The 14684-nt window shown below is 31.9% G+C and overlaps 1 protein-coding gene across 1 annotated transcript in view; it reads left to right on the forward strand.

The window, feature by feature from the left end:
• LOC105625599 (transmembrane and TPR repeat-containing protein 1-like) overlaps window positions 1-14684 on the forward strand; it is a 31130-nt gene that overhangs the window by 597 nt on the left and 15849 nt on the right. The window contains exons 3-4 of the mRNA XM_012206920.1: window positions 270-383; window positions 12405-12545. Of these exons, the coding sequence (XP_012062310.1) occupies window positions 270-383; window positions 12405-12545 (255 nt within the window). The remainder of the gene's footprint in view (window positions 1-269; window positions 384-12404; window positions 12546-14684) is intronic.

Raw genomic sequence — 14684 nt, forward strand, 5'->3', positions numbered from 1 at the left:
CGTGTGTGTGTGTGTGTGTGTGTGTGTGTGTGTGTGTGTGTGTGTGTGTGTGTGTGTGTGTGTGTGTGTGTGTGTGTGTGTATGTGTGTGTGTGTGTGTGTGTGTGTGCGCAATATATATGTATACATATTTAAGAATTTGATACAAGCGCCGATTGTTTATATATAGGGACACAAAACATAACTAACGTAGATATGAGATGACAAGGGTAAGGGTCATGTCGAGGTCAAGAGGATAGTCTCGTCTGACCTCAAATCGTCTTGTTTCAGAGCGGGACTGCGGTCTCTACCCTACAATGCCAAGATGCATTACAACTTCGCAAACTTCCTTAAAGACACGTCGCAGCCGAACCTTGCGGTTCACCATTATCAGTTGGCTCTCTGGTAAGTCTATTTCTCTTTCTCGCGCTCGTATATAAAATTTTCAGATATATGTTGGGACAAAAATGATATTCATTTGCTCACGGGAAAATACACAGCTAATTATGAAACGTTTAAACTCTTTGATATGTTAATAATCAAGAGAATATATTTGAAAACATTTCATCATAAATTATTATGTAATAATTATTTAAAACACAAAACATTATTTTATATATATGATATGATGTGATATATATTTTATGTACACATTTTGTGCCTCACATTTTATTAATTCTATTTTTTATTAATTAATAAGAGTATTTTGTCAGATTGTCTATTTTTGAAGTTTTATCTTCATAAATGCTTTCTATTGTATTATATTTGAGTATGAATTTTCTTATTCGATTTTTCTTTCTTTAATATGCTCTAAATATTACACTGTAAAATTGATTATATTGATTTCGATATTTATCTCTCTTGTCAATTTATCATTTCCTGATAAATATGTTTTTGCGGTGACAGTCATCTATAAAATAAGCGATTTTCACATAAAAAATATAATTTCATATACAAATACATTGAAAGGTACATATAATATATAATAATGAAAGACATATCGATACAGTCGATAAACGATTCAAACAATAAAATTTATTATTTTATATAACGTCAAATTTTATGGAATTGATATATTAACACTGTGTAATGTGAGAGCATAACGTTTTTCATAAAGATATTAATTATTATACATAATTATATTTATTTCAAGTTGTCAAATTCCAAAAGATTAATAAAAATAGGCATATCAACCATTATTTATAGCAATACACTAATTCGTCACAATTAAATAATTTAAACATGCAAGTCTCACAAACCTGAATTATATTTCATGCAGACAATTAGTCATATATTTTTTCAAAATAGAACGAAAAAATTTTTTTTAAGTATTTAAATAAAAATATATTCTAAACATTATATTAAAATTTTTTTGTTGATATACACAAATACATAATAGCAAAAATATATAAAATATTTGTATAATATATATACAGCTTGTAGTTCATATTTCAAATTTTTTCAATAATTGTAACATGTACACTGTTAAATCTATGGTGTCAAATTTAACCTAACGTGAGTCGCCACTCCTCCTACTAAATATATCGTCATTTTTTATCAAAATGATAATTAAATTTGACTCTATATTGTGTCAATTTACATTATATAGTTAAATTGATACTGTATAATGTCAAATATAATCAGTTTTAGTATAAAATAACCATTGTTTTATTGGATTGTCCGGAAAGTTCGTGCCGACAAACTTATATAATTTAATAAATGTATACTAAAATTTAAATCTTCTGCGTTTCAATTTTCCTTCAACATCGGCACGAACTTTCCGGACAACCCAATAGTATAAAATAAATAAGAGTTAAGTTGTTGCTGTTAAAAATTTTATTAGTATCAAAAAAGAAGTAGGTCAAATTTTATGAAGAAGTTTTTTACATAAATATAGATATTCTGATTACAAGTACAGTTTACTAAAATAAACAGAATTATGTGAAAAATGATTTTCGAGACGCTATACTGTTAAATTCGTAACGTCAAATTATATTCAATTCAAGTTATTTTTTATTATTTCTATAAGTCACTTCTATTCAATATGTTGTTAATTTAACTAAAATAATGAAATTAAATAATTTAATTGAAGAAAATGTATTAAATTTGGATTCAAATTTAGTTTATTATTTACTAAATGCATGTTAATTAAAGACGTTATTTACTTTATAACCATACGTTATTTACTTTATAAATTAACCACAAAAATAAATCGATTTAGATACATATGAAAAATAAAAATATTATATATATATAAAAATATTAAAGTGTTATTTTTAATTTAAGGGATTGAATTATCATTGCTTTTTTGATATCTAACAGTGTGATTATTTGAATAGCAAGCCACATGATTTTGAAAAAAATGTCCTGTTGTTATTGTTTTATGTTTGATGAATATGCTAAATTAAGCTATATTTCTAAGCTGAGAATAATTTTAATTAATTTAATTGCTAAGTCATTTGCGTAAAGTGTGTACCTCTTCTATATTTTTAATATATGTTTGGTGACATTTCTGAACAATTTATATAGCTATTTTAGATATTTTATCCCACAAATCATTTCGAAATTTTCTGTTATTTTACAATCTGTTGCGAATAATTGTTTTAAAAAAGATTTGTAATTTTCAATTGATATTCTGAAAATCTCCCGTTTATTCCATATTATACTTACGTATCAATTTTGACAAAAATTATGGATGAGTGGAGATCAAACACGTATTCATGAATATGAATGTTGTTTATGTAAAAGAATGTGTTATTACGGTACACATACGCCTGTATCCTGTACGGTTTTATAACTTTTATAGAGAATATCGCTATGAAAGGGCAGAAAAAGTAATTAAGAAGATTTATTTATAAATTTCAGCATTACTGAGGAATTTTAATCAACTTTCGGCTTCATACCGTCTGTAACTTTATAATAATTCTTTCATCTTTGGAATAGATATATATAGACGATAAAATTAATGCATAAATTCAACAGCACAATATAATTGCAAATCCATAATTTGCATTTTTTTAACCACACCCACCAATACTTGTTTTTTACTTTAGAGTTTTCACAATTTCCATGAAATAATGTTATCACAAAAATCTTTTGAAATAATCACATTTATATTGCATTATGTTATTTTATTTCATCTCCATCTTCACTTTTTTACCGTTACGATCTATTTTCACTTACTTAATATGTATTCCTTCGTGCATAACATGACGGAACAGACGGAATATTATGCAAGAGTAGTCGACGTAATACAATCTTATTACTACATGCAGACTCTTCTCTCTGCTTCAACCACCCTTTTCTACATCGCATTTCTCGTGTATAGCGTGAGCAGGGTCGCAGCAAACCGACAAAAGTGCATTAATTAGCCGTAGCTCGACTGCGCTCGAAATGAAGTGGTAACCAGTCGTTCGTTTTTTTTTTATTTCGCTTTACCCCCTTTCCCCCTTCTTTTTTCTCTGCAACCTCTCTACATCTCTTTCTATGCTCCTATGCGCGTTTTTTACCCTACGTGTGTTTCGTGAATTTCGTTATCCCGTCCAGCACAAGAAATGCTCGACAAGGATCATAGCGGCGAAAAAAATAATGGTCTCTGTTGGAAAAATAAACGTGTTCTCATTTTAAACTTCTGTGTACTTTCGCGATGTGTGAATGCGATTCATCATCAGGCAATTGTCTACGGTGTACCCATAAATCGGATCTCCGTTCTTTATACACGTTACCATACGCGAGCGCTACGTGCATTTCGCAACATCACGCTTGGATTATTTTATCGTAATATCAGATTATTTGTCTACGCGAATGCAATCAGTCCGGTAAACATATCGAGAGAATGGTGATGTGGTGCAGGAAAAAACACAGGCTAGACGAGGAGGGGGAGGGAGGTGAAGAGGGAGAGAATTGGTCGGCACGACAGCAGCTGTAGCCGCTGCGTTGCAGAAGCGAGTGGGCGACTGCCGGATGAAAATTGCATTTCGGCGTTATACCCGCTCTCGTCCAGTTCGCTCACTTGTAGATCTCATTTCCTACGCTGAGCTTTCTAGCCGTTCTATGCAGGTCGCACTTCTTTTTTGTCTTTCTCTTTCCCTCTCCTTCTATACTCTGGCTCCTCTTTTCCACGTTACCATCTCTATATCGCGTCCTGCGGATCGACTATTATTGGCTCTGAAAAATCGAATCTTCAACTAACTGGCAATTTCCTTCGCTTGTTTTGTGCACCAAATCATCGCATCGTTCGCTGTTTCAGTTGACGCATAACGCGGCGTGGTATGAGATATAGATTGAAAAAAGACTGCCTTTCTTCTCGTTTACCTCCTCCTTGAAACAACATTTTATGGCAGCATCGCCTAACGTGCGATTTCATAAAACTCCGCTCGAGAATAATGGCTCGATCCTTCTCGTGCATCTCGCGTTTCTACCGTCTCGTTGCGTCTCGTTCATTGCCTCCAACATTCCGCTTTAGTTTTGATCCTCGCGCGACGAATTAGTTTTCGATCTGTCGTACGAAATTTCCCCGAGGAGAGTCACGACAAAGTTTCTGCTCCCTCCGGAATATCGCGCCGAGTAAGTAATTTAAAGTAGCCTGAGATTGACCTGGTCCGTGCACGAGTAATAATTGAGCGTCACCAGAAGAACATAGAGTTCTCCTGAGGTGTTCACTCCAAGGCTTTTCGCTCCCGCGCCTCTTTCTCTCTTTTTCTCTCTGTAGCGCTTATTGCATTTGTGGAAAGAATAGCGCGAGGTGTCTTGAGAATTATGAGCGAAAAATAAAAAGAAAGATGTGGAATGAAATGAGAAGGAAAAGACGAGCATATTCGATCGATGGAACGTCATAGAATCGAGGAAGACGCGACTTTTCTGTTTGCTTTTCATTCACCGAGAAAAGTAGACCGCATATCGTGAAAATGCATTTCTTCGCTCTCTTTCATTCATTTCTCTTCTCTCTTTCGGATTATTTTGATACATAATCGCGTTACTTCTCAGCGTTCCATTTTTTCGTCCTCTTAATCGATAGCCGTGAATACTAGAATTTCATGATACGCTGCTTTTCTTATGTTAACAAATCTATTTTATTGTACAATTTTATTGTTTATTTTACAATTTTGCGTGCATTTTTTGTGGGTACGTAAAAAGTATAATCTTTGTGAGCTCTTAATCTTTTATCTCAATAATAATGTGCGCGCGCGCGTATCTGTAATTAAAAATATGTTTTTATTTTCTATCTCTTTTATTATCTAGTTTCTTAAATTAGTTTTTACCTTTTATATTTAATTTAATTTAATTTAATTTAATTTGTGTTTTACTTTCAATTTTATTACTCTTTCATGTTTAGACAGTAAATTACCGATACTTCACATTTTGTTTGTGCATCTCTCATCTTATTTTGTCATATATTTTTGTTATAGTATTGACATCAATAAAGTTATTATTATTATTTCTTTTATAAGCAGAAGAGAATCCAGAATGTAATTAATTTTATGAATAAAAAACACAAATACAAATCCTTTATATTCTCACCCTTTGAATTAAAAAAAAAATGTATTACTCTGGCGTAAAAACAGATAAAATATTTATTTGAATAATTATTACAATGGAAATTTGTTTTTAAAAGTACATCAGCTTTAAAAATTTTCGGTTATAGTCGATATCATTATTTATGATTTGCGACAAAACCAGCATCGCGATACGCGCCATTTTCAGATGATGCATTGTTGCTGGATCGTAGATACCGGCCGTGAACGAGATATATAAACCATCAGAATTTTACACGGACATTATACAGCCGTATATTTACGATAATGCATTATTTGATTGCAGTTTTACGACGCCGTGCTTTTACTATTATTCAGCTCGGAGCATAAAACCACGCTCGGTGTGTGCCGGTTCTGTATCTCGCAGTAAATCAAGTGCGAAGAAAATCCCTTGAATACGCTGATCCGCAATAAAAATTCTCGGGACAATCGCTCGTAGAAGGAAACATTCAGAAACGAGTCGGTGGTTATATAGCGATGCTTTGCTTGAATAATATCGACAGTCTAACAATAATTTACTGCATATTGCTCTTCGAGTGTGTTTTGTAAGAATCATGCACAATATAATCCAATTCAATTAATACGAATCGTTTTTTTACGCTCGGTTTACTTTTTTATCTAAATGTGAGCCTTCGCGTTGATATTTAATCGTTTTATACTCATCTCCTGCGTAACGTTGACTAACTATTTTTAAAAATATAAATGGAAAAGACTAGAGTTATTAAAAAGTTTATCGTATATATTCATTGCACAGTATACTTATTAGTTCAACGAGTAAAGCGGAACTCTCTTGCGCTCAGTACAAAAATAATGGAATAAAGCTACCATAACTCAGTTTGCATAAGACGCGGTTGCATTGCGTAAGACTGTAGCTATACGTGAAACTTGGTATAGTTGTTTAACAGTGTTCGCTGTATCCTAAGTATTGCGATTTTAATAATGCTCTACGGGTAAAACTCGTGCGTATTTATGACTCTCAGCTAAAATAGTAGGTAATATTATCTTAAGCCTTGTAAAAAGTATTCTAACTATGCTCTTGACTGTGAATGTATTACCATTATTATAGAGAATTATTACTATTATTATGGAAAATGTTATTGAAATGTCATATTATTGCTTTTATGTCATATATATCTTGTGTAATTATCCTGTTCGCGCAAAACTTAGCACAATCTCTCGAATCGATCGAAACATATTGAACCAACGTGAAAAGTACATGTATGCAATGAGCCTGCAGTGTAGAGCGTGGTATGAAAAGGAAGCCGTGCGGTCAATTTATCCACTGACATTTCCGACGTGCTAGCAATGCGAGCTTATAGTTTGGTCATCGATTCTTCGCAGTGCAACATAGCGATGCTTCATCATTGTTTCGCGTTTGCAAGGAGATATTTATAGAGAGTAATGTCCTAGAATTAATTCTAATTGTGAGATTTGTATATGTGTATTATTCAAGTTCATATGAAAAAAGTGTTAGATTTATTTTAAATAATACTATATGGTGACTGGATAATCAAGATAAATGTAAAAAAAGATATTAAATATTATCATAAAAACTATTAATATTTATTTAAATTTTTATTTTTATTTAACAGAATTGACGCTTTTTTATTTGCAATTTTGTTTATACAGTAAAACAAGCAAACAAATCTGAGATAAATACACACACACACACACACACACACACACACACACACACACACACACACGCGCGCGTACATTTCTATCCAGTTTCTTTATCTCTTTCTCTTTCAATTTACAAATGTCCAATATCGTCGCTGTCTTAACTTTATGATGCTATGCCACCATAAAGCTAGTGTATCGAAAATTATGACAGGACATTTTGCAAGAACTATAAGCCATTTTAGGTTAGTCATTGAGCTTTCTTTTACGAAGAACAACGTCAATGATAAGTTGCGATGTAATGACTTTGTTGAACACGGTCGAATCATAGTTATTATTAGTTTATAACATCGAAGCTTAAAATGATAGTACCTGTTTTATTTCGCTTTTAATTAGAAAAACGTTATAAAGCTATTTTAAATCAACAATTTTGAATGATTGTAAATTTTTTGTTCTTTTTCTTTTGACATTCCAATTTTTTTTATTGCTTAAAAGGAATTAATAAATCGATGTCGGAATACTTCCTTAACTCTAAATACATATTTTCTCTTATATATGTGCTTATATAGAGAATATATAAGACTAAATATATTTTCTTAGAATAAATTTATATCTGATTTTTTTTCTGGGACAACATAAAATTAAAAACACATTTTTATTTTTACAATTATCTTTATCGGATGAACATTACGTTTGTGAAAAGTAAATTCAAAGAAAAATGTACTATCGCATTGGATACAAGATATTTATTCACATATTTGTCTCTTTTCCTTTATCGTATACTTTTTGGTAGCGAAAAGAACTCTGTCATGTCAGACATATTAAATAAATGTTAGACAGTACTCGCTGTACAGTTCGTATACTTGGCAATTTCAACTTCCGGAAAATGACGCTGCATGGGAAGGCAGTCGGCGAGGAAGGATCTATCTGGGGAACATAGTCTACTACACTTTATCTCCTTCTTATAAATGAAACAGGTTATTTATTATCCAATAAAGAGACACTCCTGGCACGCGGCACCCCACTGGGTACTTTACGGGGGTGGCAACCCCTGACGTGTAAATATCGAGGTTTCTCTGCGTTCCTCTCCGGAGACCACTGTACAGCATTCCATCTTTTACACTAGTTTTCGACAGCACATATTCCACATACCGCATGAGAGAATCTCTAGTTAGAAGGAAGGAAAGAAGTCCTTGGTGGCCAATTTTTTGATCAATTCTTTTAACATTCTGATCTCATGAGTCTACTTTGTACGGTCCAATAAATTAGCGGTTAAAGCTCAATACTAAGTATCTATTACTCAAGTTACTTATAATAATAGAGTATTAATTATTATCTTGTTGAAAAACAGAAGTTGTAAAATACTTAATAAGAAATCCAGTCCTATATTTTTATTTAATATTTAGTAGTTCTTTTTATGTTATTATAAAAAACAACATTTTATATATCTATTCAAATGTATATATGATAATTTTCATTTATACTTTTTACTGGTAATTTGTTTCGTACTTTTTATTCCGGAAAAATCACTTGTAGGCACACAACGATACGATTATGTTAAATTTCCATTTTTCCAAGTTTTGTACAGATCTTACCTTCCGGATTCATTGTCAGATGCGCTTTTATGTACTGCGGCACAAATGAAAAATTGTTGTGAAGCTAAGCCGTACGACAAAATGGCCTTCATTAAAACTTTGTACAGCTTTATGGAGGCGACTAGCCCGAGGTTGTTTTGCACACAGTAGTGAGCATGTTGCGTTGAAACCGGGCAACGAAGCAAGCTATATAGTCTATATCGCTGTAGATTGCGAGATATGAAAATCCGGGATTATCAAACGCTTTGCCTGCCAAGCATGCCTGAAAGACGCGACAATTTAATCACATGCACTGTAAAAAGATTCGTAAAGCAACCTACTATGCGAAGTACGATCCCTTCGACTTTCTTGAAGCCATGATTTTCAAGGAACACATCCCGAGCATACGCTCGCATTCACGTACACACGCGAAAACTTTTAACGAAGTTTCCAAAACAGCTGATTGATTTTCTCTTAACTCGAGCTCGAGTTATTCTCAGAAACGTGCAACGTATCTTGATTATCGTTTCAGAGATTAACTGAAAACAGCATATATTATTTCTATTATCTTCACAGATAATTAAAATAATAAAACTGACATATAATGCTATCACGTTGATGTATAATGAATCAGGATTTTTAGTAAATTGGGATGTAACAGTAAATTGAAGAGGTCTTTGATCCATTTCACTTCAATTTATTCAAAATCCTGACATGCTTTGCAAATTCTGTTCGTAACATAACATTCTGTGCACAAAAATCTTCGGAGTATGTATACTATGAAATTTTGTAGAGAGAAAGAATTGACTTTGTCGAATAATGTAATTGGAGAGAATGTACAGGGTGGCGCACAAAATGTGTCATACTATTTAATTATCTTATTAAAACTATACTTGTGGATTGATTTTTTAACTGTGTGAGTAAATTCTCGAGAGAGTTCGTGGAAATTCTGTTAGGTGTGGCATCACGAGTTCGAATTGAACGATAAAAACGCACACTTGTGAAATGGCGGATAACGGACTTAAAATGTTGAGCATAAAATGAAAGTTGTTGTTTTTTTGGAAACAAAGATTGTGATAGAAACTCAGAAATGAAATGGGGATGTTCCGTTCATATTATGCAGGCGGTTATTTACATAATTATTATATTTATAATTATTATAAATTATAATTTATTAGAGACAATTTTCCAGGCTTAGTGATTAATTCTATACAAGTTCTGTATTAATTAAAAAAATTAATGTTTATGTAAAGCAAGTATAGTGTGACATTTCGTGTTCACCACCCTGTATTTCACGAACTATACGTCTTCACCTCTGTTCAACTCTGACTGTGTGAGCCAATTTTGTAATTCGTGGAAATTCCGTTAGGTGTGATGCCACAATAAAAAAAATCGATACTGTACAAGTATAGTTTTAACTAAATAATTACATGGTACGGCATTTCGTACGCCACTCTAAATGATGATACAGGTGATTAAAAGTAAGTCTACTAATTTAGGAATTGTTGTGGAATTAATAGAAAAATTTGACATGACATATTTCAACTGAAATAAAATAGCAAATTAAGTCAGAATAAAATGAAAGTAATTTTGCAAAATTTGAAATTTAAAAGGAAGTTATCGAGCATAAAGGGAAACTTTCTTTCGCAGTGAATTAATGACTGCAGTCCTTCGTAACAGTGTCATTCGGGTCTTGCGCTTGGGAAGGACATGCAAGATCATCTCTTCAGGATTATTTCGTCACGGATGCTTCGCTCTTCTTATTTCCTAATTGATCCTATTATTAAGACGTCTTTCAAACAAGTTAGATTTCACGCACCGACGCTTCTCACGGGATGTTCATTTTGACTAAACGGTACCTTCTGTCAATTCTTCACGAAAGAATTCTCGTTGTATTCGACAGAATAATGCTTTTCCCCGAATCGTGCCGAGTTTTAGCAACTTCTGAATCCGTCGCGATCTTCAACCGAATTTTCTTAAAGGAAGGTACGCAAGCTTCCTACCACTCGGATAGACTTCTTCGTCGTTCTCCATTGCCTTGTATTCTCACTATCCAGACACATTCTAGTATTTTCACGGATTGTGACTTATCCTCGACGGAAGCAACGCATACCTTCTATGCAATCCTCTTTCTCGGAGAAAGCCAAGAGAAGCCAAGAGAAGCCAAGGTATAAGGCATGTCTGCATCTTAAGACGGCGAAAGGAATTTCGAAAAATTTGATAGCTATCTGTAACCAGGATCACGTCATAGTTTACAACGAAAAATTTCCATTTAATCGTGATCATCGATGTTATATCTCGCTAAAGAATTTCGAGGAATCGTAAAATGATAACATAATTTTCCATATATAATTTTTGAATATATTTATCGAAATAATACAAAGTATAATTACAAAGTATTATTTTGTCAAGAATAATTACATCATAGTCATCTAAATCCACACATTGAAATAGACTTTTGTCAAGAATATATGTATATAAAATATTGACTGAGTTATCTTTTTTTTCCTGTTATCAGACTAGCGTTAGATTTCCTTTTGGACTTTTATCCGCTTTTCTCATTCTGCTGTGTAACTCTTACACGAATCCTATCTCCGTATTTTTCTTCACCCTTGACGGTCCCTTACTGAGCTCTCGGAAGTAACCCCTACCGGGCCGTTATACACTACGAAACATCCAACCTTGGATCTTTCTTGGTATCTTCCTCTTCTAATATTTTCCGATACAGCTTCATCTTGACGTTGAGCCAAAGTCGCACGCAATATGTAATACATCCAATTTCTAGTTTTCTCTGGCCAATTCAACCAATTTCATTTAATGTCGCACTGTTAGAATATCTTACGGCAGATACTATTCAATCGTAACATATGTTTATATATATGAATATTTCAAAACGAAAACTATATATTCTAACAACAGATATTGGAAACCAATCGAAGAGCAAGTATCTATGTAAATTTAAATATCTATGCCATAATATTTCCCTGTAGAGATAATATTTAATTTTTTATTCATTCTAGGTAATTAAAAGAGCAGATCGATTCAAATTTATTATAATATTATTTATGATGTAATAATAAAATCTCTAATAAGCAATTGAATTTATTAAACAAGAATGTTGACTAATTATCTATTGGATAGTAGTTTTAATAAATGTATAAAAAATTTATTCAGTGACGATTCATAGCCGGAAATACTATTCCGAGAATGACGAACGCCATCAAATGCTAATGGATTCGGCCAGGGGTAATTCTGATCCATTATCTCGCTTGTAGAGCCTCAATCGCGCGGTCTGTTCAATTTATCCTTTTGTTTTCTTTCACGTTCTGTTTTTTTTTTAACCGACTCACTCTTCTCTTCTACCATTCTTTTTCTTTAATTCTCCAATTGTTCGTGGTCTATGATTCATTAAGTAATTTAAGTAATTTCACACTGGTTTGTATGTGAGTGTCATAAAATTCTTCAGTAATATTTAAAATCACAGAATAACAATTAATCTTATTACAATCGGTACGTACGATATGAAAAAGTAAATTAAAAACAATAATTGTTAGATTTTTACAAAAATAAAATTATTTTCCAGAAGTATCAATCAATATTTTTTTCAGAACACGATACTTCATAATATGATGTGAAAATATATATAATTAATTAAGGAATTAAATGTTATAAAAAGAGTATAATTTTGTTTGTTCCAGGCTTTGGCCAGGATATGCCAGTGCACATAATAATCTTGGAACTCTCACGATAGACGATCAAGCGGAATATCATTTTCTAGCAGCTATTAACGCTCAACCTGGCCATGTAAATGCTCATTATAATCTCGGACGATTGTACAGGTTAGTGAATGATAAACACTTCTCTCCGAGAAGATGTATTATATAACATTGCAGATTATCAATTATTAAAATGATTACCAGTCTAGTTGTCGATACAATTCATGAATTATATGATCATCAATTAATTATAAGGAACCGTTGCCTCTCTCTATGTGATAAAAGTATCTCTCCATCTGCTAGTTATATCAACGAGTTATCGATCCAACGCGAGCCGCGTTTCCGACGGTAAATTTAGCATGAGCTGTAATTCCGGTGGCATGGTTAAAATTAAAGTTTAATTAACGTCTTCCTACTTGATAAATTAAAATTTAATTAAGGGCAGAAATAGGACATACGGTCGACCAGTGCGTGTATGCAACAATTTTCCGTTCATTGTGCGTAAATTGTGAAAACAAGTGATCTCATTTATTTCTCTTCCTCTTTCTGCCGAGAAATTTTGTTTGAACCTGCACATATCCGATGAAATATTTATGCAATGACTAATTAAATATTTTTAGTTTCTCATTTGCTTTTACATATGTATATTCTATTTATATCTTTCCTTTTTTATCTGTGATTACGTAACAGTAAAAATTATAAAAACAAACATTGTCCTTGCCATTAATTTTTATTAAAAATATTTTTACATAATATAGATAAAAAGACTTTTGACAAAGAGACATTTATTCGTTCTTTATAACATTGAATTCGATATTTAACTAATTTAGTAATCAGTCATAATTATTAACTATTTATGTAATGATTTTCCACATCAATCTTATATTAGCATAGTATATCAATTTAACAGAAAATGGAAAGTTACTTTTTAAAAATAACAAATTATCATTACTGAGTAGAAAAAGTAATAAGTTAAAAGTAATAAGTTATCGTTACTAATTATCGATTTTTAAAAATAACTTATTACAGTAATCGTTACTTAAGAAAGTAACTTTTCGTTACTTTTTCGTTACTTTCTTAAACTCGATGACCAATCATAGCGGATGGGTATCTATGATAGGATTTTCTAGTCCCAAGCGCTATGAATGGCTTGTGTCCAATCCTATGCAAAGTAACGATAATAGTAATTGTAAAATTTGTTACCGTTACCAAAAAAAATATAACTACGTTATAGTTACCGAAAAAGAAAGTAACGCAGTTACCAGTAAAGTTACCAAAAAAATAACTTGTAACTGTAATTTTATTACAAATAACGAATTACTTCTATTCTTTGCATTTATGTAATGTAATATTAATATATACGAGAAACAATAATACGTTTTAATATATTTTAGGCTGTTTTTATTATAATTTCGATAGTATAATTTTACAATAATATAGTATATTTATGTGTTATATAATTTATTTTATACGTGTATAATGTAGAGGAGAAGTAGTATATATTGTATATATTGTAGCATTCTTTTTACACAATAACTTGGTTAATAATCAATATTTAAAATTACTTAATAATTACATTTGTCAAAATGTTGCTCAATTGATTCTAAATTCAAAGTTATGAAACATTTATTGATTAGTTAGGATGCTATTTATAAAAATGTGACGACACTACATTATTCTCGAAGAGAAATAGGGATGATAATATGATTTTTCACAAAAATAGATATAAAAATTTGATTTAAAAAAACAGTATTTGATTACAAAATTAACAAAAAAGTAAAATATTATAGAATGTATGTATTCAAATTATGCAAATGTGCGTGTACATTGCACACATAACTTCTTCCGCTTATAGGCTGTTCAGTACTAGAAATCTATTGGGTTGTTCGGAAAGTTCGTGCCGACTATCCTATATAATTTAATAAATGTATACTAAAATTTAAATTTTTTGCGTTTCAATTTTCCTTCAACATCGGCATGAACTTTCCGGACAATCCAATATATATTATATATGCAATATAAACTGTAGATTTATAACAGCAGAACTACAATCGATTTATGGAATAATTATTTTGATATGAAAATCTTTGATATGAAAAAAGAAATCGTCAGCAATGCTTAGCTATATCAGTAAAATATCATACTTAAGAAGAACCATTACACACACACACAGACACACACACACACACACACACACACATACACACACGCACGCACGCACGCACGCACGCACGCACGCACGCACGCACGCACGCACGCACG

This window comes from Atta cephalotes (genome assembly GCF_000143395.1).
Source record: "Atta cephalotes unplaced genomic scaffold scaffold00003, whole genome shotgun sequence".
In the NCBI taxonomy this organism is placed as follows: Eukaryota; Metazoa; Arthropoda; class Insecta; order Hymenoptera; family Formicidae; genus Atta; species Atta cephalotes.